The following is a 27,500-nucleotide window of genomic DNA, read 5'->3' on the forward strand; positions in this document are numbered from 1 at the left end:
GTGTGTGTGTGTGAGCGTGCGTACGTGCGTGCGTGCGTGCGTGCGTGCGTACGTGCATGCGTGCGTGCGGGTGTGTGTGTGTGTGTGTGTGTGTGTGTGTTCTGCAGCACTCCAACATTTTCCCTTTGCCACTACAAAAAGACTGTCGAGTCGGGCGACTGGTACGGCGTACCGGACATAACGTTTACAAGCGATATCAAAGGCATACCAAATCCAATCGCATTTGATATGAATAACTTAGAGGTACGTCTTGTGTGATCGTTGTTGCTTACTCATTTTAGCTCGCTGTGACTGCGTGCATTTGTGATATTTTTGTTTTTATCGAAGCATAGATTTAATAAAATTAAACTTACGCTTACATGAACCAAAAATTAATTCGTTATCTGTAGCTCACAGACGGGAACATCGTCAGTCCCCATTGGAGGACAAGCCGTGTTGTCCTCTCAAGTTGAGGTCATGAATATCGAACAGCTTTCTTGCTGTGCATGTTATCCTATGACATAGGTCTTTTTGCTTTAAAACTTTTAGGATCGTATGCCTACATATGAGAAGTATTTCTGTTTGAAATGTATGACCATTACAGGTATTTGTCCAATGTTATGCAACTTCCGGAAAGAGTTTCATAACCCGTTGTGGGCTAACGCCTACAACAAGCACTCCATTTTAATTTACACCTGCAAAAGTAGGAAAGACATAACACAAGGAATGCGCAAGGTAGCATAACAATAAATAAATAAAAGATTAATGGATAGAGTAATATTTTGACTTTCTCTCTGCGTGTAAAAGCGTGTAAAAGCTGTCGAGTTGTGTCGCTTCTGAAGGTCAAGTTCGTCAATGTTTTTGTTAGTACCACACGTTTTTGCCGGTTTAATTTTGGGATTACCTTTATTTAAGCGGTAATGATGTGGCCCCTGTAAATTACATATTTAATCTCCATGAAATGTGCGCAAGATCGCGAATTGTATTGCCTTTAAAAGCATGAAATGACACGGGAATGAATGTTTTAGTAGGGGTACGAACGATGTCGCAGTAGTTTTCTTAGTACAATGTATGAACAAATAATTTAATCCGGACAGATGTGCTGTTGTCCACATAGAGATTGAAGCAGACTTTGTTTGCCGAGATCGCGCTGTCATTTCTTGCTTACAAATGATTAACTCCGTGTTTAATTTCTTCAGGAGCGAAAGGTCAGGCTTTCGGTTCGACTGAGAGATGCGGAACCTAGTGGTGGTGTAACATACATCCTGACGATGCACAAGAACATGACGTTTACTGGCGGTTCCAGTTCATGGCGGTCGGAGTATCATACCGAGTACAAAGACACTTACTACTTCAAGTAAGTTTGAAAACGAGCAAAGAAAGAATGCAACTAAAAGTCAAAGCGTGGTGATGTTTGCAAACCTATCAACATTATTTGTATTAGATGCGAATGGATTCAAGTATTGTTCAAATCAAAAAAAGAAAGGGAAATGTTCAGCAATGATGGATGCAACGTTGGGTGGATAGAAAGACAGGTGGATGGACGAACAGGTGATATGGATGGTTGGATATAGATGGAGTGATGTCCATTCCTGACTGAATGGCTTGCTGTCTTGGTGTTTGGCTGCGTTGATTGATTCTGTTAAGAAAGAGAGAGAGAGAGAGAGAGAGAGAGAGAGAGAGAGAGAGAGAGAGAGAGAGTGAGAGAGAGAGAGGCGGAAGATAGACAGACATAGTGACACAGACAGATAGAAAGAGAGCCAGTCCTGTCAAGCAAAGCAAGATTTGCACCTGATATCAAACATTATAAGATGTTTGATGGGTTGATGACAGACCAGCTTTTTTGTCGGTCCGAGGGGGAGCATTTCGTTTTTTGATTCATATTTATTGATCAAGGCCGAAGGCCGAAGGCCGCGGTCAATAAATATGAAACAAAAGTCGATATGCCCCCCGAGGACCGACAAAAAAACTGATCTGACAACAAACTACCAAACATCGTTTTTGTCATCATTTTGGTAGTGAGAAAATAAGTGCCAAATCAACACAGGGAGCCATGCTTTGAAACACGAGTTCCGTTTTGATAATACATGTTTTACGTTGTTGCAATCAAAGCTGGCGTGTGAAAGCAACTTTCTGTGTTTTGAGTTCATAAAATGTTGGGATAAGTATGTCAGGTTTGAAGATGCACAGTTCTGTAGGTTCCTCTCAGTATTCCACCCCCTCGGTTGTCAGTTGTAAACATTAAGCTTAGTGATCGAATGTGGAAGCTACGTTGGGTCAAAGGTTACAGAAGATTTGCATCGCGCAGCGAAGGAAAGAATCGCGATCTTGTTTCCGACTCATTGACTCTTTGTTTTTCATTAGACCTGTCATTCTGCTTGCTCGGCTTTGTTAGATGTTTGCATATCTTGTTGCTATGTTCTTTGCTTTTATTAGTATTTCTTATTTGAGCTTCGTTTATCGATACAACGTCTTGTGCACGGGTCAAAATGTGTGTGTCAGGGTCAATTGGTTTGACTTGAACTTGACGTTCGTGTTTCTCCGAACGTCTGTATATCGAAACACAGATGCACTCCATGACTTTGTAAGAAGACTAAACATATCGCTAGGTTTAATCATTTGTTTGTGATGAATTTATGACCTTTCATGAAGTAGTTTTGTTTTGTGTTTACTCTTGCCAGTTTGCCAGTTCGTTTTTGGAACTTTGCAAAGCAGTGTCGTCTGTCTAGGTCTGGTGAAACGCCAATGAAAAGATCCGAAGAATCCCCGAGCGTTTCTATTGGGTTTGCTTTTGATTATCCATGTATAACCTGCTTCCTGCAACTATGGTAACCGGGGATTTATTGCATGGGGAACATGAGATTTATTTCCCAGGTGTTTGTGAATGAAAACTCGTGAAAATGATGACAAATTATATTATTGATGTTTCAGAATTGAATATCGGTACAGAGCCTACTGCAACCCTAACTATTACGGACGGGACTGCACAGTCTATTGTAAACCCAGAACTGGACTTTACACCTGCACAAGCGACGGGCAGAAGGACTGCGTTTTGGGAAAGGGTGAGATACCAGGCCAGTTTTACGATGGTTTAATATACTATTTGGAAAACTCAGCCATATATACTTAGGATGCAAAATCATGCATTGTGTAGTTGAGCTCCAAATGTTAAACGTAGACACACACATATATATAGGTGAAGAATCCATCTGTACATTCAAACTCATACACATTCATAGGTGATAAGGACGTTGTTTTTTTGTTTTTTAATTGTCAATTTCAGTCGCATCTCTAAAAGTAAAACAAACAGTGACGCAAAAGCCGTATGATTGAGGTACATATACTGCACACAAATGTCAGACTGGCATGGTAGTCTCAGCTAGCTCTGTTGATTTGATTATGTTTCTCATTTTGTTATTTTATTTTATTTTAACTTTTGTAATGTGTTAACTTATTTATTTTATTTTTGATATCTTTTTTTAATTTCCATCAATGTATGATTTTGATTATTTGTTTATTCATTGATATGAATGTATTTAACTATTTAATGTTTGTTTTTTCAAACTTGTTTATTCATTGTTGTATTAGTTTGACATGACCGTAGATTCTAGAGTTCGACTGATTCAATTGGCAATCTATTTTACCGATTAAGGCTGGCAAGGAGACAACTGCGATGAGGACGTCGACGAATGCGAGACAACACCGGACATCTGTTCCCGCCCCTCTTCCATCTTCCATCACTATGCCTGTAATAACACCATCGGGTCTTACAAATGCGTCTGTGCCACTGGTTGGAAGGGAAGTAACTGCGATGAGGACGTCGACGAATGTAAGACAACACCGGACATCTGCTCCTTCCCTTCTTCGATCCCCTCTTCCATCTTCCATCACTATGTCTGTAATAACACCATCGGGTCTTACAAATGCGTCTGTGCCGCTGGTTGGAAGGGAAGTAACTGCGACGAAGATGTGGATGAATGCCAGGGTGTTGCCTCCCTTCCTTGTTTGAACGGTGGAAACTGTACTGTAGGATCATACAGGTTTGTAGACTTCTGGTGCTATTAAATGTTTATATTTCATGACGGTGTAATGCGTTAATACTCCCCTCCTCCCCTCACCCCACCCTCTCTCTCTCTCTCTCTCTCTCTCTCTCTCTCTCTCTCTCTCTCTCTCTCTCTCTCTCTCTCTCTAACGCCGACTAGTGGTTTGTTGGTTTTAAATATTTGTGGTCTGCAGATTGATTGGTTTTTTGGCTCACGTAAGTGTAGCCTATGCGATGCTAACTTTTGTCTGTCATTGCGTGCGTGTGTGCGTGCGTGTGTGCGTGCGTGTGTGATATAAACTTTAACATTTGACTGAACACCGAAATACTAATTTTACCGGGTTATTATCTAAGCAACAGCTTCAAAGTATTGAAGCAATGATCAACATTTCGTCGGCACGTATGTATGTCGTTGGTGTGTAACCGATCAACACCTTTGATCACTCCTTCTGTAGTTGGGACGGGGATGGAACATTTAATGGGGATCCCGTTTAGAGTCTTCAAGTTTGCGAGCTGTTGTTGTTGTTTGGAACCGTGGCTGCCTATCAGCCACTTGTTTTGGGGTAACGGACGAATTAGCAAGACTTTTCCTACGACATGCTTTATCTGTTTGTTTCTTCCCAAACCGAGGCCACTGAAGGTTGCAGGGCCTGTTTTGTGGTCCTCAAGGATGCAAGGAATTGGAGAAACACTGGTTTTGTTTGATCCGGTTTGTTTATCTTGCCAGTCTGATGATGGCCTTTCTTTTGTTTGTTCGTTTTGGATTGGGCGTAACCGCCTTCGGTTTTCTGAGCAGAGGGCTTTTGGGAAGAAGGTGTCTTGTTTGTCTTGTCCGACAGTTCCGGTTCGGCTGTCTTTTGTTTACGCAAGCGAGCTTTGCGTTTGCGGGCTGTGTGAAAAACCTCATTGTCCGTTGTCTCTGAGGTAGAGTCCGACGGACAATGAGGCAACAGACGGACAACAGACGCTCTCAGTGCGTGCTCGCTTGCAGGGTGAGCGTGTTTGGGTTATTGGGGAGTCAAAATACCCTTGCAGGTATCCTCTGTCAAGGTTTGGTAGGGAGGACAGCCTCCCGCGGTTCAGGGTGTTGCTTTCAATGAGAAGCGCGCGCTGCATCAGTGTTCTTTGTTTTCTTCCCCTTATCAGAGGCGTCTGATGTGGGGTTCACTTTGCTATGCATGCTCGCGCCGTGCACCGTGGGGTCTGACTTCGCTCCGTGCCGGAGGCGCCGGACACGGTTTGCTACTCTCTGGGTGATTGCCACATCCACTACCTTTTGTTCCCTCGCCAGAAGCATCTGGTTCGGGAGCATCAGGTTGAGTAATCACCATCTCTCCCGGTGATGCGGGAGGACCAGCTTCAGCCATGCGCCTGGCAGAGCGGAACGAAACAGAATAGACATGAGGTGGGTGCGTTACACCCCCTTCTTCTGACCTAAACACAAGTTACAAAGCGGAGATAGTCGCGAGGAAAAACATATACAAGTCAAGTCAAGTCAAGTCAAGTATTTTATTGTTTTGGGCCCAGAGGGCTTTGAAACAAAGATATAACTTTAACAAAAAAAAAGGTAACAAATCAGACAGTTAATATATGTATATAAATTGAGCGGACAAATACAACATTACTATACGACCAAATTAAATTGGCAATATACACTTCCATACATGCAAACAAAAAGAAAAATAGGTTTAACAAAATCAGGTAAGAAATCAGGCAGATAATATGTATACATTAAGCGGACAACGATAATATACAGCTGAAGTAAATTGGCAATACCATTATGCCATGCATCTTTTGTAAAAACACAAAACAAAAGCATGTATTACATATATACATACCAATAAAGAAACTAGATATAACGCTAACATACTAAAATCATAACATGGGCTACAAATCTTGCTAGCTTCATTAGTTTTATCTTAGATTTACAATTCATTAGCTGTTCATATTTTAAACAATTTGGGTGAGATCGGTAATAAGGACTAATTAATGTTCTTCTTTCAGACACTATACTTTCGTCGGTACAACTGAACAAATAGTGAAACTCATCACCTAATTCATTTTTATCGCACATGTCACACAATCTTTCATTTCTAGGAACATTAAAAAATCTGTGCTGATGTATTGGCAACTTATGATTGCTTGTTCTAAATTTTGCTAGTTTAACTTGGAGTTTCCTAGGCAACCAAAGCAAATACCTTTCCAGACAAAAATCCTTTTTATATATTCTGTAATTAAAACACAAGCTGTTGGCATTCACGTCAGTGTTCCATTCCTGCAGGAATTGATCTCTTAGCCTTTGTTTTACAACGTTTTTAAAACCTGAGACGGCAAGACTCTGAGTTGTCCATAAATATGATAGACCCAACTTATTTAACATAGTATTGACATGCGACAGCCAGGGCAATTTAACGTTTTGTACATGGTACAACTTCAAATGTAGTTTTAACATTAAACAAGACATCTTATTCGCACCATCGTTCATTTCTTTCATCAGTTTATACCAATAAACCAGTAACTGACATTGTACCTCAATTCTAATTGGATAACGACACGTAAATGTAGACGAGGAAATGAGAAAACAAAATAACAAAACAATGACAAAATAAACGAAATAAGTGGGTGTCTAATAAAGCAATAACTACAACAAATAACAACAACAGGAGTGAGGCCTGACCACACGGGCACGGCTTCCGGAACGAGAAAAAAAATCAAACACACACAAACAAAACGGAAGACTATGAGGTCAGAGAGAGGATAGAAAGGTTCTAGCTTGGCTTACTGACTTTCACTTCCAGGCGTTGTTCCACTCCGTGAGATCCCCGAATACAACACCACATCAACATACACAAACAAACACAAATATTCCAAGGGAAATCAGACAAAATCCGGGCACACTGAGGAACAGCACAAGTAAACATTGTTTAGGTTTTGGGGGAATCACCACGAGCACAAGGAACGGGCGATCAACGTGAACAAGACAAACAGGAAAAAATGCAACTGCGTTCCGCGGCGAACAGGGGGTCCAGGAAACACAGAGTCAAGATCTCCAGGATCACACAAACACCACAGAAACACAACAACCACACTACAGCACAGTGACACAAAGGACCAACATCCACATGAAACACAGACACTGTAGCAAAACTGCTGATGACTCTTTCCGCTTCAGCAAGCACAGGGCAGCTGAACGACGGTCAGAGGGTAAGTCACGGTTGCATGATTACGTTCTGGGGCAGGTTAGAGCAGGTGTGTACAGCTCGGTGACGCTGAGCAGACTGCTATCATATGGTTTGTGTGTTCGTTCCATCTTATCAGTGCATCTGTTTGTTTGCTTGCTTTACAGATGCATATGTCCAAATGCTTCGAACGGATCAAGGTGCAGTGATGACGTAGATGGGTGTGTCAACGTGACGTCACCATGTCCACCTGACCAACCGCGATGCGTCAACGTCATTGGTGGATACAACTGTGCAGACAAGGAGTCACAGAACCAGGTGAGCGAAGTAATACCTTACTTCATGCGCTTTTCTACTATAATCAACACCCTTGCATCCCCCAGGGGTCCTGATTTGGCCTAAACGGTCCGCTGGACCCTAAAAGCAACAGTTAACTAACTAACTTGCATCCCCCGCCCGCTACCCCCCCCCCTCCCCCATCATCCGCCCCATTTATTTAATCCGCACAGTCATGATCATCATCTTTATCAGCAGTATCCTCCTTGCCATTTATGTCCACGTTTTTGACATAATGATTATTTTAGCATAATATTTCGACAATATAATTATCTGCTAATGTTTTAGAAGCTCGGAAATTATATTTCTTTGCTTTATGTAAGACATATCTTTATTGTCAGTACAGGAAACATCATGTGACTGATTGTCTATCTACAACATCATTTATTTAAAGAAACTACTGTATTCTGTATTTGTGGATGTGTAAAATGAAAGTTATTTGTGTAAGTCATTGTCACTAGTTTTGATTCAATACTAAGTCTTTTTCTGATGCTCGGACAGGCATAATTAAGATTATCAGTTTAAATTGTCTTGGTTTAGTAGTACTTTTGAAAATGGAGCTAAATACATCTTTGAAGTGCAGTCATCCCCCCAGACAATTCCTTGATAACCGTATTTCAAATGTTAGCTTTTCTTTTCCAAACCATGCATGTAGAGAACAAAAATCACAAACAAAGGTTCAACAACAGCGAATACTCCATATTACAAATTCGTCGTCTTACACACGAACACAAATTATTGTTTTTCATTAACTTGTGACCGTCTTTCTTTGTGTAACAGGAAGACGAGGACACATTTCTGTGGTGGCCCATTGTCGTCGCAGTTGTTGTTGTTGTTGCTGTTGCTGTTGGCATCGCTGGATTCGTTCTTAAACGTCAAAAACAACGGTATGTCAAATGCAAACTATGGGGTCTTTTCTTCCTGTTACAAGTATGTGATAGTTTCGAGTCGATTCGTGCATTTGCAACCTCGCTGTTTTCTTCTCTGCCATACCTGAGTAGTTGAAAACAATTAAGACTTACACAAATAAATGAAACAAACACTCGAAGATCCCTAAGCCCCCCAACCCCGGCTGCCCCCCCCTCCCCCCCCCCCCCCGGCTGGAAATTGAGCTTTCCGCATGCCTTGACCATGAACACTTGCTCACAAGGAGTTATTGGTGACGGTTTGAACACATTGACAAAGCCCACGTGTTTGGTGGAAATATGTGACATGTTTGTTTTCGAAACATTGGTGCACATTTTGGCTTTGATTAACATACGAACGTCTTGGATACATTCTAAGATAAGTCACATCATCAGTTATTTATTTGTGTTAGTTGTGTCTTTTGTTTGTTCACTGTAAAGGTCTTTAGGTCTTGTGAATGATTTTGTTTTCTCAACAACAACACAACTAATCATTCTTATAGTTTACCCGTATTGAGAATTGCTTTCGTTTCTGCGGATTTCAGAAAAATGCGTTCGATTGGCTGCAGAAACCTCCCTTCAGCCACCGACCTGAACAACAGTGCTGGCGCTATATCCATCGTCCACAAGCACGGACCCCCTGGCCTCTCATCAGATCCACGAGTTCGCGGCCGCTTGCCCGTACCGCGTCGTAACAGCTCTGTATCCAGCAAATTCACTGACAGCATGGTAGGCAGCATGTACGAAGGGGTGGAGGATAGGTTCCAACAAGGAGGCGTCGTCTTGAAGGGCAGGAGACCGTCTAGCGAATACCTGCAGCCGATCCCAGGAAAAGTAGGCAGCCCGAAATCAGGGTTTCCACGACAGGACAGCGCTACCCTCGCGAAGGACAGTGCAGGGAGCGTCAATAATGCTTCTTTCCCATCGGAAGCTGCCAAGGCTGAGAGAAGTGGTGCCGAGGACTACTCTCTCCATCGCTGTCTGTCTGTGTCTGTCTCCAACAGCAGCAACGTCTACTACACTGCCAATGCCACAGATGACAGCTACTCCAATTTCGAACCGCCTGCATACTCATCACTCCGTTCAGGTGGTCCTTAATTCCGCCCGACGTTGACTTCGCGAAGTCTTTTTACCGAAAACTCAGTGCTAAAACCCCGTGCGGTCAGCTTCGCGAAGTCTTTTTACCAAAAACTCAGTGCTAAAACCCCGTGCGGTCAGCTTCGCGAAGTCTTTTTACCAAAAACTCAGTGCTAAAACCCCGTGCGGTCAGCTTCGCGAAGTCTTTTTACCAAAAACTCAGTGCTAAAACCCCGTGCGGTCAGCTTCGCGAAGTCTTTTTACCAAAAACTCAGTGCTAAAACCCCGTGCGGTCAACTTCGCGAAGTCTTTTTACCAAAAACTCAGTGCTAAAACCCCGTGCGGTCAGCTTCGCGAAGTCTTTTTACCAAAAACTCAGTGCTAAAACCCCGTGCGGTCAGCTTCGCGAAGTCTTTTTACCAAAAACTCAGTGCTAAAACCCCGTGCGGTCAGCTTCGCGAAGTCGTTTTACCAAAAACTCAGTGCTAAACCCCCGTGCGGTCAGCTTCGCGAAGTCTTTTTACCGAAAACTCAGTGCTAAAACCCCGTGCGGTCAGCTTCGCGAAGTCTTTTTACCAAAAACTCAGTGCTAAAACCCTGTGCGGTCAGCTTCGCGAAGTCTTTTTACCAAAAACTCAGTGCTAAAACCCTGTGCGGTCAGCTTCGCGAAGTCTTTTTACCAAAAACTCAGTGCTAAAAGCCCGTGCGGTCAGCTTCGCGAAGTATACTTTGTGTAGTCGACTTCGCCCAGTTAATTTGAGGCTTAATTTAGCAGAAGTAAAACGCAATCTGGATGAAAAATAACAACAAACTGAGCTGTAGTTTCCTTCCATAATGTTACATTGTTGACTCTGTTGCTGCTAGCTTTACACTGACAGGAAGAGACCCGAGTTTCCCAGCGATCGGGCAATAAGATAATGAAAATTAAAATGGAACAAGACGCGTAAGGCGAAATAACAACATTTAGTCAAGCTGTCGAACTCACAGAATGAAACTGAACGCACTGCTTTTTTCACCAAGACCACATACTCGTAGTTTCGTCAGTCCACCGCTCGTGGCAAAGGCAGTAAAATCGACAAGCCATACAGAATAGTGCGGTAGTGGTCGCGCTGAGCAGGATGACACGCTTTTCTGTATGTCTATTCTTTTTAGCTTACTGAGTTTGTTTCTAATCCAATCATAAAAATTATCATTTCTACATATGTTTTTGGAATCAGGGACCGCCAAGGAATAAGATGAAATTGTTTTTAAATCGATTTCGGAAAATTAATTTTAATCACAATGTTCATATTCTTAATTTTCAGAGCTTGTTTGTAATCCAAATATAACATATGTATATGTTTCTGGAATCAGAAAATGACGAAGACTAAGATGAAATTGTTTTTGGATCGTTTGATATTTTTTTTTTTTTAATTACAAGTTTCCGATTTTTAATGACCAAATTTATTCATTGGTTTCTAAGCCACCAAGCTGAAATGTAATACCAAATTCCGGCCTTTGTCAAAGATTGCTTTGCCAAAATTTCAATCAATTTGATTGAAAAATGAGGGTGTGACAGTGCCGCCTCAACTTTTACAAAAAGCCGGATATGACGTCATCAAAGGTATTTATCGAAAAAATGAAAAAATAATCCTGGAATATCATTCCCAGGAACTCTAATGTCAAATTTCATAAAGATCGGTCCAGTAGTTTAGTCTGAATCGCTCTACACACACACACACACGCACAGACACACACACACATACACACACACACACACACACACACACACACACACACACACACACACACACACACACACACACACACACACACACATACACCACGACCCTCGTCTCGATTCCCCCTCTATGTTAAAACATTTAGTCAAAACTTGACTAAATGTAAAAATGAATAAAAACAACTTGTCGTTTCTTCGCTGCAGGTTTTGTATGTACAAGCAACAAAAAGTTGAGTTCAACAGGTATTACTCAGGTCTTAGACTCCACTGTTCCCTTATGTATCGTATTAATAATTGTTTCCCTTTATTTAACAGATCAGATACCATTGTTCTCTTATTTATATAATGACTGATTACTTCCCTTTGTTTATCAGATCAGGCACCATTGTTCCCTTGTCTATCGTTTTAATTACTTCCTTTTGTTTACTAGATCAGTATTAGTTATCGTTAGATTTGACTGCAATATCCAGATTTATCAGTGCCAATGTCGAGAAAGCTAAAATCATTCAGCCTGTCGAGACATTGGCACTGATAAATCTGGATATCGCAGTCAAATCTAACGATAACGATTTTATCGCATTCGATTTCGGCAGAGAAGAACCCATCAACCCCAGTCTAAGAAATCGGCCAAGAGCAAGGAAGGCTATACTGCCATGTTGGAAATGTTGGATTGTCTTTTCCTGCTTTCGCAACTTTGCTGCTATAACTTTAATTTTTCAAATACTCTTTCAACACCATTGTCAATGCATGAACCCGTCGCGATATAACCTTGAACGGTTGAAAATGACGTTAAACACCAAATAAAGAAAAGAAAGAAAGAAAGAAAAGATATCTGCAGAAAAGACGATGTCAACGTCCTGTTTGTGTTAGATGACAGTGTAGAAATGCCTGACGTTTTATAAATTAAGTTGTCGTGGTTGGCGAGAAGTGGTTAGGATGAAGGTTCAACCGATCTTGAAAGCAAGATTGAACTGGTGCTGCTTTCAGGCAGTTTGATTCTACGCGTATTTTCTGTAGTTTGGCTTCGAGGTCATGCAATTAACAGAAAATACAAGTTTCAGCAACAAATAACACGTCTTGAGCATATAAAGTAGAACCTTGTGTGATGTTCAATAACTTGTATAGCTTTTCAAAAATAGATCAGACAGTTTTTGTTTTGTTTGTTTACTGTGTTGTCGGCAAAACACAGACTTTTATTGTACTGTACAAACCGGAGATAGTGTACGATTGAGTAATATAGTTTAATATTGTGTGAACTAGTTTACTATTGTGTAAGATAGTTTAAGATTGTGTGAAATAGTTGACGATTTTGTAAGATAGTTTAAAATTATTTGAAATAGTTGACGATTGTGTAAGATAGTTTTGAATTATGTGAAATAGTTTACCATTGTGTAAGATAGTTTAAAATTGTGTGAACTAGTGAAGATTGTGTAAAATAACTGAACTATTGAGTGTGGATAGGGTAGGATAGGCTGCAAAAGATAACTTTCTTCACTTATCAATTCCCATGTAAATACGTACTACACAACCTTCTACACTTGTGCACGGGAAGAGAGCATCCTTCATCTTAGAAATATAGCAACAAATATAGCTGGTTCCTATGTCTACTGGATCCTTGAGTTCCAGAATTATTTTGTGAAATGACACATGTATCACTGATTATTTCAAGTTTTGTATATTTTGAATGAAAGACAATTCAGAAGCTATACATACAGCGCAAGCTGGGGTCTTGATGAAGTTAGGTTTGAATTTCGTGAGCAAAACTTGGGACTGATCGTGTGCACTTGTTCTGAGAAGGAAGGTTGCCTTCAAATTCGTACATTCCAAATAGGGTGTGTTATCAATTAGAAAAGATACATGATGATATGAATGCGTTTACTAGGAGTATTGTTGAGAGTGTAGACAGTCGTATTTTTAGTACATATTTTTAATATGCTTAATATATCATTTTGTTTTCTAGCATTTACTTGCTTGTTTTACGTGTTCATAGTTTAACAAACATTTTTTAGTTCATACATCACGTAGTAATAGTCTACACGATGCAAACATTGTTTTGTTATTGCATTTAGTCTAGTTTTGTGCTCAGAATTACAGAAGATCAGTTTATGCAAATTAAGTACTACGTTCGTATGCTTTGCGGAAACGAGCGCGATCCGTTTCGGTCTTCGGGTTTTGGCTAGTCAAGCCTTGCTACATGTAGTCTCGGTGATGACTGGTTTTCAGTGCTGATCTTTCAGTTAGCCAACATATTGTCTTAATGTTTAATGTCGCTTTCCACAACCTAGTATTGCGTATTATATTATTTTGTCTCCACAACCGATAGTCTCATGATACATGCCCAAAATAGTTAAACCGTGAGGGCGTTAAACAACATTTATGATCTCATGATAGTAAAATAATAAAAAAGCATTTTTTATCCGCATGTAATATGTTTCATATTAATGCACTGGAGATGTTTTTATAAGAGCAATAGTCGAAGTACAAGATGTCATTTATCAGTTGAGTGTAGGCCTATAACACCCGCTTGTAATGTTTCTGTTGCGTTACTTATTAAGGTAAATAAAGCATATTCACACATTTTCTATATGTTTTGCTTGTGTAAAAGGCTGTCTCTTTCTCTACCTATCTTTTATTGTTTTTGTTTTGCTTATCTATTTGATTGTTTTTCTGCCATATTTCTCGTATTTGTCGCAAATATATAATCTTTGAAATTCAAAAACAGATTAACTGCTAACGTTCCAAGTCCAGAATCAAACAACAAAAGTTGTAGGTAAATGGAACGTTTATCATTTACAAAACAAAAAAGCGCTACATTCACTAGCACGTCGTTTGATTGATCATTACCTCGCTGCCCCTCTCTCTCTCTCTCTCTCTCTGCCCCTCCTCTCTCTCTCTCTCTGTCCCCCCTCTCTCTATCTCTCTCTCTTTTTCTCTCTGTGCCCCCCCTCTCTCTCTCTCACACACTGCCCCCTCTCTCTCTCTCTCTCTGTCCCCCTCTCTCTCTCTCCCTCTCTCGCCCTCTCTCTCTCTCTCTCTCTCTCTCTCTCTCTCTCTCTCTCTCTCTCTCTCTCTCTCTTTCTCTGTCTATTACACTCTCTCTGTGTCCCTTTCTCTCTGTCCCTCACTGTCCCTCTCTCTGTAACCCCCCCCCCCCCTCTCTCTCTCTCTCTCTCTCTCTCTCTCTCTCTCTCTCTCTCTCTCTCTCTCTCTCTCTCTCTCTCTCTCTCTCTCTCTCTCTCTCTCTCTCTCTCTGCCCCCCCTCGGAGAGTTTATTTCTTTGTTCGTACTGTCGATTTCATTTGATTTGTGTGCAAATGTCATGATGTCATTGTATATATGTTCACCCCCCTCATAAGGGGCTATGGCCTAAATGAGTAAACAATCCAATCCAATCTCTCTCTAGATCTCTCTCTCTCTCTCTCTCTCTCTCTCTCTCTCTCTCTCTCTCTCTCTCTCTCTCTCTGCTTATCAACCAACCGTGCCAGCGCATACATGTCGTGTTCAAATCGGTGTCGTGTGCAACAAAGAACCAAGGACTTTAATTTGGCATGTTCACAATGGTGGTATGAAATGTGCCCCTTGCCTTATTCAGTACTTGCACAAAGATGACAGCATATTAAGATCGAAGACGCTATATATATATAGCACATTCGCCATGTAACCGCTGAGTCGTAACCGCATTATCAAAAGGAAAACTCCCAACATGTATACACCCGAGCTTCTCAAAACAGAATAGCGCACTTTTTAAGCTGTATGCGTCTACAACTGCGGCATTCTGTTGAACTGGGAAAGTTAGTTTCGAAAGCACTAAAGTAGTTTACAAGTTGGGATCATATCCATGAGACTTGTAAACACCACAGACAAAAATCAAAATGGCGACTCGCGGACTGTGGAGACTCGTTCTTGTGTTTTGTTTTCTTCAGGTGAGTAATAGCACTGGTTGATTCCTTACATTTTTTAAAGTAGGAATATAACTGCAATAGTCTTTTCCTCTCTTTTCGCGTCTATTTTCAAGTAGACACGAAGAAAAGAAAAGCAAAAAGGTATCTAAACTATACAAACGGATTCAACGGTATTAGGCTTCCAAACTGTCAAAATGTATGGGGAGAAAGTGCAGGGACGCGGATTGTCGGGAGCGGTTTTCGGCAGACCTCACTCTCTCACGATCAACAACATTTAACTAACACAGTCAGTTCTGTCCTTATCCCTTGATACGTGCCACTTTAATGATACCAACACACTCTTGTTGTGTATTTTGTACTTTTACAATTTACACTTTGAAAGTTTAGGACTGAAAGAGGTCGCACCCAAGAAGATTGTTTTGAAATCACGTAAATGAAAATGAAAAATCATCTTTTCGGGGCATGAACAATCTCTCTCTCTCTCTCTCTCTCTCTCTCTCTCTCTCTCTCTCTCTCTCTCTCTCTCTCTCTCTCTCTCTCTCTCTCTCTCTCTCTCTCTCTCTATCTCTCTCTCTCTCTCTCTCACGCGTGTGTGTTCTGTGTGTGAGTAGGCCTATGTGTGTTGGTGTATGTGCATTGATGAATGTTTTTTTATTTTTTTTTTATTCTCTTTTGGTGAATTTGTTTTGTTTTTTCTTTTTTTTACATACATATAATTCTGTACATTACAGGACATCACTTAACCAAAAGGACAGATCCATATAACCGAAAAACACTTGAACAATTACAACATACATGGGGTGGGAGGATGGGTGGGGGGGGATGTTCAGAGCTTGGTGGTCGCAGTATCAAAAGGTTTTGGAAAAAAAAATTAAAAAAAATTAAAAAATCAAAAAATCTAAGGGTTACATCAAAACATGCATATACAGGCGCCAATCCTTGTAAAATTTATCTACTGTATTATTTACAACTGCGTTATACTTTTCACAAATAAATCTTTACTTAAAATTTCTACTAAACGTCTGAAAATGAGGGGTCTTTTTGTTCATTTTGGAAATATATACATGGTGTTTGGCACAGATTACTAACACATCAAAAGCTTTATCGGTGACAACATTGTTCGCAACTCCAAGAAGAACCAGTTCTTTAGACAGTTTTAAATTGTCACAATGGGTGCAGTTCGCCTTTAGCCAATTTACAAATTCTATCCAAAAAGTCTGCACTTTATCACACTCCCAAAACATATGTAAAAGGGTTTCTTCATTTCTACCGCAAAATGTACACAATGACGTATCCACAAATTTTCGCAAAATGATGATGAATGTTAGTGTTTGTGTGTGTGTGTGTGTGTGTGTGTGTGTGTGTGTGTGTGTGTATCTGTGTGTTGGTGCGTGTGTTAATATGTGTATGTGTGTGTGCATGTGTGTGTTTTGTGTGTGTGTGTGTGTGTGTGTGTGTCTGTGTGTTGGTGCGTGTGTGAATATGTGTATGTGTGTGTGCGTGTGTGTGTGTGTGTGTGTGTGTGTGCGTGAGTGTGTTTATATTTGCGTGTGTGTGTGTGTGTGTGTGTGTGTGTGTGTGTTTGTTTGCTTTGTGCGTGTGTACATGTGACCGTGTGTTTGCTCGTATTTGTTTCAGTGTGTGCCATATACAACAATTTCGAAAGAGTTTTTCTAGCAAAATGACCACCCCCAAAAAATAGAAAAGAACAAATCCCCATCAATCGCTTTGCTCTCTTTTCTTCGTCAGCTGTCCTTAGCCACGGTGACGTTCGACTTCTTCCTGGAATCATACCAGACAAATTGTACAGAAAATTCTTCCCGGTGTGACGTGATGTTTACCTTTTGTTTTGACACGCCCAAAAGGTAAGATTGCCGACACAATTAATTTGGTTTTACCAGTTATTTCTCTCTTTTTTTCATATCCAAAAACCGGATAATGTTCAAAAATTCAGAATAAAAAAAACAAGAATTGGTGGTTATTGAAACGTTTAACTATTGACAACACAAAACGTTACATTTACTATATATATTTACATTACTATACATCGACCCAATGGTCTTTTAAGTACACAGGCAGACAATCACTTATGATACAAAAAATGAACTTATCTTAGAATCGTGGATGAAACTCGCCTGCATGATGCCGAGTGAGTTGAATAAATTAATGTAGTCGACCGCATGCTTGCTGATTCACTTCACTTCTTTGTCTGTTTGTTGAGCAGCGCCTTCAGAATCGATACCTGTGCTTATAAGATGACAAATGAGTCTGGCGATCAAGGGGATGTTCAATCTCTCAACTTCGGTAGCGACATCAAAGGCATTGCTAACCCCATCGTGTTTGACATAAAAAGTTTTGAGGTTGGTTGAATTTTCTCCTTGACCTAGTGCCATGACCAATACGATATTCATAGTGTGATTATTTTTGCTCATTCGGCACGACGTTGAATATCGTAAATTCAAAAAGGTTTTGCTGTACAATCAAGGGAAAATTAGGTTACAAATGTTTTCACAAAAGTTAAACCTGCAAGAAAAAATGAAAACAATGAAATAGCTACACACACACACACACACACACACACACACACACACACACACACACACACACAAACACACACACACACACACAAACACACACATACACACACTCACACACATACACACACACACACACACACACACACACACACACACACACACACACACACACACAAAACATAAATATCACATTAGGTATCCTTACCTAATTCCAGTAATTATTGGTTATGTCGAAACTGGGGACCTTGTATTGACAAACATCCACCTTTTTTCAGGTCTCCACGGTGATGCTGGTGATTAGACTGAACTTGACTCTTTCCAAGCCGCATCTTTCCCTGAACATCACCTTTGAAGTATACCCAAACGTCTCTACTGCAGAGTATGTTAATGGAAGCCTTTCCTACAGCGGACACACGTAAGCCTTCCATGGTTCTTTAGCTCAAAGCAAACAGCAATTCCGAATTTACACTAACCAGTAAAAACATACACTTACAGTTGTATCATTCTCCGCTGTTTAAATAATTTAGAATCCGTGGATTGTAATAATAATAGTCTCTCAGGATCTGTCTCTCTCTCTCTGTCTCTCTCTCTCTTAGTCTCAGTCTCTCTCTCTCTCCGGCTCTCTCTCTCTCTCTCTTCTCTGTCTCTCTCCTCTCTGCTCTCTGTCTCTCTCTCTTCTCTCTCTCTCTCTCTCTCTCTCTCTCTCTCTCACACACACTTTCTCTCTCTCTCTCTCTCTCTCAGTCTCTCTCTTAGTCTCTCAGTCTCTCCCCCCAATCCCTCCTCCCTCGTCTCTGTCCATCCCTCTGACATCTCATGAAAACAGCTGAACTTTTAAATCATTTGCTATTAAAGGACAATTAAACACTCAATGAGCTAATACATGTGAAATGGATGATCAGGTGCAACCTCGACGCATATATACCTGTGATGTGATGTCTTTGAGGTAGTCTAAGTGTTTGGTACAATATAATCCCATTTTTTCTTCTTTTTTAAAATGTCTTACAGATTGTTGTTTAGACACTTATAGCTAGGCCTACTTCCGGTCATAACTTCCGGTCATTGCCAGCAGACGTGTGTGTGCGTAGTATGGTGATTTGTGAGACGGATCGTCCAAATGCGCAAGTATATAAGAGCTGCGCGTTTTAACGATTCTTCTATTCTTTGTATTGATCAAACGCGCACACATCGATCGATGTGTGCGCGTTTGATCGATCCACCAAACGCGCAGCGCGATCGCGCAGATCGATCAAACGCGCCTAACAATACTACTACTACTTCTACTACTAATAATGATAGAACGTTTATATAGCGCTTCTCCACAACTCAAAGCGCTGTACAATGGCTGGGGGGTGGGGGGGATATGTATATACAAATAGCTGCTGCTTTTCTGTTTATTCGATTATATGTTTCATATCGACTATTTCAATTCTGTTATCAGTACTGTTTGTAAAAGTATTTCCACGTGAAGAACATAATAATACCATTGGTCACAAAGCTTCGAATCGTTCAGTGGCATGTCATGCCTTCATTTAAAACAAACGAGAATAACAATAACTTTACCGGCACGGTTGGCCTAGTGGTAAGGCGTCCGCCCCGTGATCGGGAGGTCGTGGGTTCGAACCCCGGCCGGGTCATACATAAGACTTTAAAATTGGCAATCTAGTGGCTGCTCCGCCTGGCGTCTGGCATTATGGGGTTAGTGCTAGGACTTGTTGGTCCGGTGTCAGAATAACGTGACTTGGTGAGACATGAAGCCTGTGCTGCGACTTCTGTCTTGTGTGTGGCGCACGTTATACATGTCAAAGCAGCACCGCCCTGATATGGCCCTTCGTGGTCGGCTGGGCGTTAAGCAAACAAACAAACAAACAAACAATAACTTTACCCTTTAACTGAAATCTAACCTAAATCTAACTAAAATAGTTCAGGCAGAGAGAGACTTTTAAGTGTACTGTTCTCTTTTATGTTAAAAAGCAACTCAAACTAATTCAAGCCAGTCGTTTGTATTTCAGTTTTGGGTACAAGTACAGGGCTTATTGTAAAGAGAATTTTTACGGGAGCATGTGCGCAGCGAATTGTGTGCCCCAAAATACCTCACAAGGACATTATACGTGCGATGAAGAAGGCCGTAGGAAATGCTTGAGCGGTGAGTCAATCCATCAATTTATCGATCTTTCTATGAATCCACTAGGCATTCATTCAATCGTCAAATCAGTTATTCAGTTAACCATGCATGCACCCATTCCAAAACTCCATCATTTATGTGTCCAATTAATTGTCAAAGTATATTGTGTAAATTGGTGAGTGTTTTTTTGCAAAATACTGCAAAATACGTTTTTTGTCCCCCGGTTGCTGTTGCTGGTTTATTTATTTTTTTATTTATTTGGGGGGGGGGGGGGGGTTGCAACCCTTTTTTCAGTTCTCAGTAGAAGAATTTATGAGACCCGTGTGTTAGAAAGGATCTGTGTGCGTGTGTGTGTGCGTGCGTGCGTGCACGTGTGTGTGTGCGTGCGTGCGTACACGTGTGTGGGTGTGTGTGTGTGCGTGTGTGTGTGTGTGTGTGTGTGTGCGTACGTGTGTGTGTGTGTGTGCGTGCGCGTGCGTGTGTGTGTGTGTGCGTGTGTATGCGTGTGTATGCGTGTGTGTGTGTGCGTGCGGGTGTGCGTGTGCATGTGTGTGTGTGTGCGTGTGTATGTGTGCGTGTGCATGTGTGTGTGTGCGTGTGCATGTGTGTGTGTATGTGTGTGAGTGTGTGTGTGTGTATGTGTGTGTGTGTCGGAGAGGAGAGAAGAGAAGAGAGAAACGAAGTAACATCATAAAAGGTCTGTCTGGTGATTGTTTCAGGCTGTTACACCCCAGACGGCGGCACGGGGGGTGCAATAACTGCTGGCCCATCCACACAAGTACAGAACTTAATTGAAGTAATTCATCAGTTCAAATGATACCTGGTTCCCAGTAAACATTTTGGGTGCGCCGCGCATGCGCCGCGCATGCACCATACACCTGCGCCGTGCATGCGCCTCATGGAACTTTGGTGCATGCGCCTAAAAAGGACTTTACTTTGGCGAAAAGAGCTTATGCTGCTTATTTTTGTACATAACTGCTATAACTGTATTTTTTCCGAACACTTACATGTAAAAAACTTAGAGATATATCTTACCATTTCACTAAGACAGCCAAAATAACGGTCAAATTATTGACGATGAATAACGCATAATAAGGGAAGATCATGATGACGTACATGTCTATGGTTGCACAGTTGCCGCCCTTGGTTCGAAAACCCGGGGAACAGGATCAGGAATATTTAGTCGCTGGAACCTATAAGGTTATACGGCGACTTATCAGATGATAATGTTTCGAACTTATCTTTTAAAAATTAAGTAAACAAATCTATGGAATATTTTGGAGTTCCATTGTGATTGGTTAAACAGATCTATCTATCTTCTTATTATTTTATCTACTGTGTTTACATTTGAAAACAGATCTTTTCCGACGCCCCCCCACTAAATTCATTTAAAAAAAAACCAAGACCTATAGGCTCTCGAAAATTTGATTTCACAAAAAATCCGCAGGCGCTAGCTCTTACGGTTAGGACGCCACTCTCGTGAAACGTTTTGGGGAAATCAAGCTGCTTGCCGTCAGGGGCCAGATATTGTTTTGCCAATTTTTTTTAGTGTACCCCTTCAATAGCATGATACTGTCTTAAAAGGATTTTGAAATCACTGGAGCCGTTTAGCCGCCGAATTAAATCAAAGAAATAGCTATTTGGACTTTTTCACATTTTAAAGCTGGGTTTTTTTTCTACCGTCTGCACGACCAACCCAATCCGATGTACCTTTCGGCTCTACGTAAAAACAAAATTAACAAACAAACAAACCAACAACAACAAAAACCAAGCAAAACAAATACACCCGCATTTCGGAACTGCGCGGCGTCGGTATGGCGCATTGACAGTGGCGATGGTGTAACCTAGAATTTAAATGCACCGGCGCGTAGTCTCCGCGGCGTATGTCCGCGCAGGTGGGATCGCCCAAGCGACGGTGATTGAATGCATGCGCGGCGCACCATAAATGTTTACTGGGTTGCTTACTTTGTGGTATGTTTGTCAAAACTGTAGAGGGGGTTCTGATTATGTTGACATCCACCTGTAAATGGGGGTGAGGATGGGATGGTGCAACGTGGGTTCACTCTGTTCGTTTGTTTGTTGGTTTGTTGGTTGATTGCTTGCTTTGTTTGTGTGTTTGTTTTTTGCGTTCGTTTGTTCGCCAGCCTGTCGTTCTGTCCACAGCTAGATGCTGGGATTGTATGGCTCGATTAAGCTGAAATAAAACGTGAAGCTTGGTATTGGGGGACACACGGTCGCAGTTCCACTGGGCGCCCAAGACATGGTAAATATTATCTAAGAGATATGCTGTTTTTGTGCGATGCCTGTCGCTGACATTATTAGGTGATGTGAAACACTGCCCCCTATTATCAAATCCCCCGCCATTTTGTTGCAGAAGGAAGACAGTGGGTTTCTGTGGTGGCCAATCGTGTTGGGATTGGTCGTTGTCTTCATTGCCGTCATCATCATCGTTTTCTTCGTGCTGTCAAGAAGGTAGAGGATTGTAATATCGTGAAGTGTGTGAAGAGTACCAAACTGAGTTCAGAACACTCGAAACATCAATCGTTTTACTTTTCTGTAAGTGGTTCATGTGGGCAAGGGTGCATCTTGACTCATACTTGTTGTAAACGAGTTAAAACATAAGTAATGAACTCACATACTCACTCACTTATCAAATAAATACAAATACATTAGAATAAAAAAGTAAAACCAATGACAAAATATGAATACAAAATTAACTAAATTAAAAAGTCGTTATGTTTACTGATTGCGTACTTATCTTATTAACAGACCAGACTCCTTTTTTGATACAGAATGATGAAACAGAAGAGCAGACCACCCTCAAGCATAGAGGTGATGCACTTCCAGCCCGATAGGCTCTCGATCGAGAATTCTCTGTACAACAAGGACAGACCCGTGAGCACCTTCTCAAACCCCGACACCAGAACTGCCATGCATCTGCCGACCTCAGCAGACTGCAATGCTGATGTCAAGGTGATCTACCACGACATAGATGACACGCAGGTCAAGTCCGTGGCCACTCCTGTCTCAGTACGTCAAGGAAGGCCTGAAATGAACGGGAACGCGCACGTATACGACAATACAGGACAGGTCGTCCTTGACACGCGACCTCACACGGGGAACCACTACGGGGATTTCGAAGACATGAAGCACAAGGTGGGCGGGGAAGGCTACATGCTTCCCAACATGGGATCGTTCAAACCCAGCCCTGAGGAGGAGAGAAAAGACAAGACCTCTGACGAAAAACCCGTCATGTTAAAGGGAGGTCATGGTGACGAACCGGTCCAAGGATTGATTAACCCGGTGTACGAGAGCGAAGAGCAGGACCTTCATGAGCCCTTCCAGAGCACCAAGGCTCCTGAAACCGTCCAGGCTGCAGCGGGCCCTGTCCGTGAAGAGGATTATCTTGCCCGTTCCCCCGCATGGGGAGACGAAGACGATGGTAAAAACCGAAGCAGCTCTCCTCCGACACTGCCAGAGAAACCCAAAGAAAATCCCGAACCTGCTATGGAGCCTTATGCCATGTTCTTCTTCCAGGACGACGAAGATGACAAAGACGACGACAGTAAGCACCAGAAGCAAGATAGCAACTCAGATGAAGGAGGAGATGACCGGAGTTCAGGATCAGTGGAAGACCCAGATCTCCGCTTAGAGGCAGAAACCAGTGAAGCTGAGAAGTTCGACAGCGATGATGACGACGACGACGACGACGACGACGACGACGACGACGACGACGACAAAGACGATGAGGACAAAGACGACGACAGTAAGCACCAGAAACAAGATAGCAACTCAGATGAAGGAGGAGATGACCAGAGTTCAGGATCAGTGGAAGACCCAGATCTTCGCTTAGAGGCAGAAACCAGTGAAGCTGAGAAGTTCGACAGCAATGACGATGACGACGACAAAGACGATGAGGACAAAGACGACGACAGTAAGCACCAGAAGCAAGATAGCAACTCAGATGAAGGAGGAGATGACCAGAGTTCAGGATCAGTGGAAGACCCAGATCTTCGCTTAGAGGCAGAAACCAGTGAAGCTGAGAAGTTCGACAGCAATGACGATGACGACGACAAAGACGATGAGGACAAAGACGACGACAGTAAGCACCAGAAGCAAGATAGCAACTCAGATGAAGGAGAAGGAGATGACCGGAGTTCAGGATCAGTGGAAATCCCAGATCTCCGCTTAGGGACAGAAACCAGTGAAGCTGAGAAGTTCGACATAGATGACGACGACGACGATTACGATGACGAGTTGAAGTTTGTTGGAAGCTACAGGAAAGATAAGATCGAGGAAGATTGTTTTGACATGGATTTGCCGGGCGAGACTGCTACTGACGACCTCGACTCCAGAGCCAATCCTGATAATGAGCGGCAGTATCCTCTGTATGAGATGGCCCGTGACACTACGCCTAAACCTGCCCACTTCTGACCTGTAATACGATGATATCCCCATCATGCAAATGACCATCAGTGATTGTCAAGGTAGACTGCATCAGAAAACACAACAAGCAAGTGTCAGTAGAGATCAGACCGATCAGGTGACATGGATCGTGAGAAACGAATAACGACAGAGAATTGAGAGCTTTCGTGTGTTTACAGTTTACTTTTGTGTCAGCAATACCAAAGAAATGTTTTTTTGTTGAAGATATTATAAGATAGTTGGTGGCTTGTAGTCAGACCAGCTTTTGTGTTGGTCCGAGGGGGAGCCTATTATTATAAGATAGTTGGTGGCTTGTAGTCAGACCAGCTTTTGTGTTGGTCCGAGGGGGAGCCTAATTATCGTCGTCTGTTTCCTCTTTATCGACCGAGGCCCTAGGACAAAGGATAAAGATGCATCCGAAGGCATTATGCTCCCGAGGACCAACAAAACAATGCTGGTCCGGCAACAAGCCACCATACATCGTTGTTATCATCATGTTAGTAGTGCAGCAGTACGCACAATCCTTGACAGGGAGCTTAAGTTGTATAATGCATTTCAGTGCCCCAAAGCGCGCGATCACGTCATACTTTTATGTGACGTCAGCTTTTCTTCCAGTTTGAAAATGTACTGAGGTACCATCATATTTACGAGGTCAGTAGCGTGTGCCTTTCTCTTTGAGCATCTTGCGATTGCACCTGTAGTTTAGTTGCAAATTAGTGTTTGTTTTGTGTTGCCCAGCTTGTTGGGAATGAAAAGTCGTGAAAATGATGACAATGATGATTATGTTAATTCATTCGCATACAGTTCTACATGTGCGTGTCAACATTGAGAAACTTAATTGATAGACTTTCCTTTCAGAAAGGGAAGCCCAAGAATATTCTCCAATGATAAACAAGTAGGTTCTTCAGTTTGGCATTTCTGACAATCCTGATTTTTAGTTTAATTATTTGTTTTTTCATAAGCTGCAACATGATATGTACAGGACAGTATTTTAGTTTAACGATTGATCTTTTTTGCCACTAAAGATGCACATTGAGCATTTATGTTATTATGAACTATCTTGTTGGTTTTTGTCTTTGATTTTGTTTAAAGTTTGCTTGTACTGTTTTTTCTCAGCTGGCTTATATTTCTTTACATAATTATATTCGCATCAGCAAAAACGAGGTGCACACCTTATTCAAGCAATGATTTTGAAGCAAAGTGGACCATTCCAATCTGTGACCCTCGATGGACGATCACATTTTCACTCTTTCTCTTTAGTTTCAGGCCAAGAGATTGGCTAATTGTTTTGATATCGCTTCACGGGACTGGTTTTGTTTTGCTTTGGGGATTTGTTGTTGATTGATTATTTGCCCGATATGTTTGACATATTGTTTTTTTGATCGGCAGTGATGTTTTTCTTTATATCTGACAGTGTAGGTCAAGAGAATCGGCGATAATGTACAATTCATATGCTCCACAATGTTCATATACATTTGCTTTCGTGACGGAAAGATTATTATCAATCCATGCAGTGATCTCTTTTATGGTAGGCTAATATTTTTCTGTCGCGTATGTCTGTAGAGTAATGGTTGTTTTATTATGTTTGCCTTTACGAAACTAGTGTATGAGCGGATATATTTATTCCTAAAAGCTTTTTGCTTTGGGTTATTCTTATGTTAGAGAATTATCTTTACGTTTCACTAATTTTATTCAAGTAGTGGTACTGCGGACAGAACGGTTTATTACATCTGTACACACTTCTCACCTATAACCAACGTCTTTCATTCTATAGTTCAGCAAGCAATCTGTGCCACGATTTATTTGCTGTCACTATAGGATTTTGTCACAAATGTGTTTGTTTTAATTGTGTACGTTTTTGCATGTATGCATAGCTGCAGAGTAGAATCTATGTCATATTTTTGTAACAAAAAATGTATGCTCTTCTCATTCAGTTCATCGGTTCATTTGAGATTAAAGCAGTTCTTAATAATTATTCTGAATTCATACCAGCAAATACAACTTTTTAAAGAATACGGTTGTGTTCTGTGTGTGTGCGCGCATGCATGTGTACTTGTGAGCATGATTATGAGTGGAAAGAGAATGCATGCATGCGTGCGTGTGATGACGTAATCTGTCAGTCCGTTCGTGTGCGGTTGCAAATAATCGTCACTGCAACGATTCAATCACTGCCTTTCAGTCAATAAACACACACACACGCACACACACGCGCACACACACATACACACACGCACACACATACACACACACACACTGACACACACACACATACACACACACTGACATACACACACACTGACACACACACACTGACACACACAAACACACACACTGGCATACACTAACACGCACACTAACACACACACACACACACAAACACACGTATGCGTGTGCGCGAATGTATATGTGTGTGTGGGTGTGTATATATGAGTGTCTGTGTACGCGAACACAGAACCACATACACAACTACACACCCTGGCCCAGCCACGAACACACAGTTCCACACGAACACAGTAGCTAGGCTTCCGCTCAGTGGGCCTTTGCTCTGTTGGGTAGCTGATTCACTCAATCGGCGCGGAATTGTTTTGTACAAAATGGACAGGCGGTAAAAAGGAACTTAGTTTCGTAAACTACAACATATCGATCAGGTGAAGCGATGTTGTGTGACTGCATGTCATGTTGGCGAATCTGCGCAGTTCTCAGTAAGTTATACTTTTCATTTCATCATGTTTCTGATTAATTAGTACATGCAATGATTCTAGAACACGTCCTTTCCGACCTCGAGGTATCTACACACACACACACACACACACACACACACACACACATCCTGTTGCAAACAAGACCCGATAACAAATATAACCCAGATAGATTGAAATAATTGATCACTGACAGACTCTGACGTGTTGCCATGCAAGCGGTTCAAAAACAGGTCCCAGAAAATCGTCAACAGATCGATCGGTTCAAGAATAGTTGTGTGAGTGCCAAGGTGGCCAAATTGCGCAGCACTCCGAGAGTTGTGCTGTGCACTGTGTCACTTTGAATTTACCTGACACATGCTTCACATTGCACACAATCATTTACAGAAAGTAGGTCAACATTGTATCAACAATATTGCATCGTTTTGCCATAAATCAGTATACATTTCAGATTGACATTAACAACAAGCTGAAATGCAATCCAATAGCTCGAACCGGGTCAAGGACGCCTGAGTTTGTTCCTGCTTTTTATATTTAGTCAAGTTTTGACTAAATATTTTAACATCGAGGGGGA

The 27,500-nt window shown here is 41.6% G+C and overlaps 2 protein-coding genes across 3 annotated transcripts in view; both read left to right on the forward strand.

Annotated features, from left to right (window-relative positions):
- LOC138965112 (uncharacterized) overlaps positions 1 to 11,259 on the forward strand; it is a 13,132-nt gene extending 1,873 nt beyond the window's left edge. The window contains exons 2-8 of the mRNA XM_070337240.1: positions 108 to 243; positions 1,179 to 1,336; positions 2,911 to 3,041; positions 3,632 to 4,019; positions 7,368 to 7,518; positions 8,317 to 8,423; positions 8,987 to 11,259. Coding sequence (XP_070193341.1) covers positions 108 to 243; positions 1,179 to 1,336; positions 2,911 to 3,041; positions 3,632 to 4,019; positions 7,368 to 7,518; positions 8,317 to 8,423; positions 8,987 to 9,539 — 1,624 coding nt within the window. The 3' untranslated portion in view covers positions 9,540 to 11,259. The remainder of the gene's footprint in view (positions 1 to 107; positions 244 to 1,178; positions 1,337 to 2,910; positions 3,042 to 3,631; positions 4,020 to 7,367; positions 7,519 to 8,316; positions 8,424 to 8,986) is intronic.
- Positions 11,260 to 14,985: 3,726 nt separating this feature from the next.
- Positions 14,986 to 26,130, forward strand: LOC138965113 (uncharacterized). 2 transcript variants are annotated; one of them, XM_070337242.1, is made up of 8 exons: positions 14,986 to 15,161; positions 16,890 to 17,005; positions 17,365 to 17,500; positions 17,953 to 18,092; positions 19,690 to 19,823; positions 20,522 to 20,598; positions 22,177 to 22,274; positions 22,595 to 26,130. In XM_070337242.1, the coding sequence occupies exons 1-8, from the start codon at positions 15,111 to 15,113 to the stop codon at positions 24,234 to 24,236; spliced, it is 2,394 nt and encodes a 797-aa protein (XP_070193343.1). In that variant the 5' UTR covers positions 14,986 to 15,110; the 3' UTR covers positions 24,237 to 26,130. The 2 variants fall into 2 exon arrangements, with proteins under 2 accessions (XP_070193343.1, XP_070193344.1); XM_070337243.1 differs by having other exon boundaries at positions 20,522 to 20,580.
- The last annotated feature ends 1,370 nt before the right edge of the window (positions 26,131 to 27,500 follow it).

Source organism: Littorina saxatilis, linkage group LG4 (assembly GCF_037325665.1).
Source record: "Littorina saxatilis isolate snail1 linkage group LG4, US_GU_Lsax_2.0, whole genome shotgun sequence".
Lineage (NCBI taxonomy): Eukaryota > Metazoa > Mollusca > Gastropoda > Littorinimorpha > Littorinidae > Littorina > Littorina saxatilis.

Bases quoted from the DNA above. Each gene is read 5' to 3' on its own strand.
- LOC138965113 (XM_070337242.1), top strand. From the start codon at position 15,111: ATGGCGACTCGCGGACTGTGGAGACTCGTTCTTGTGTTTTGTTTTCTT. The intron at 17,006-17,364 runs GTAAGATTGCCG...TTTGTTGAGCAG, and splicing joins TGTTTTGACACGCCCAAAAG to CGCCTTCAGAATCGATACCT. The intron at 17,501-17,952 runs GTTGGTTGAATT...ACCTTTTTTCAG, and splicing joins TTGACATAAAAAGTTTTGAG to GTCTCCACGGTGATGCTGGT.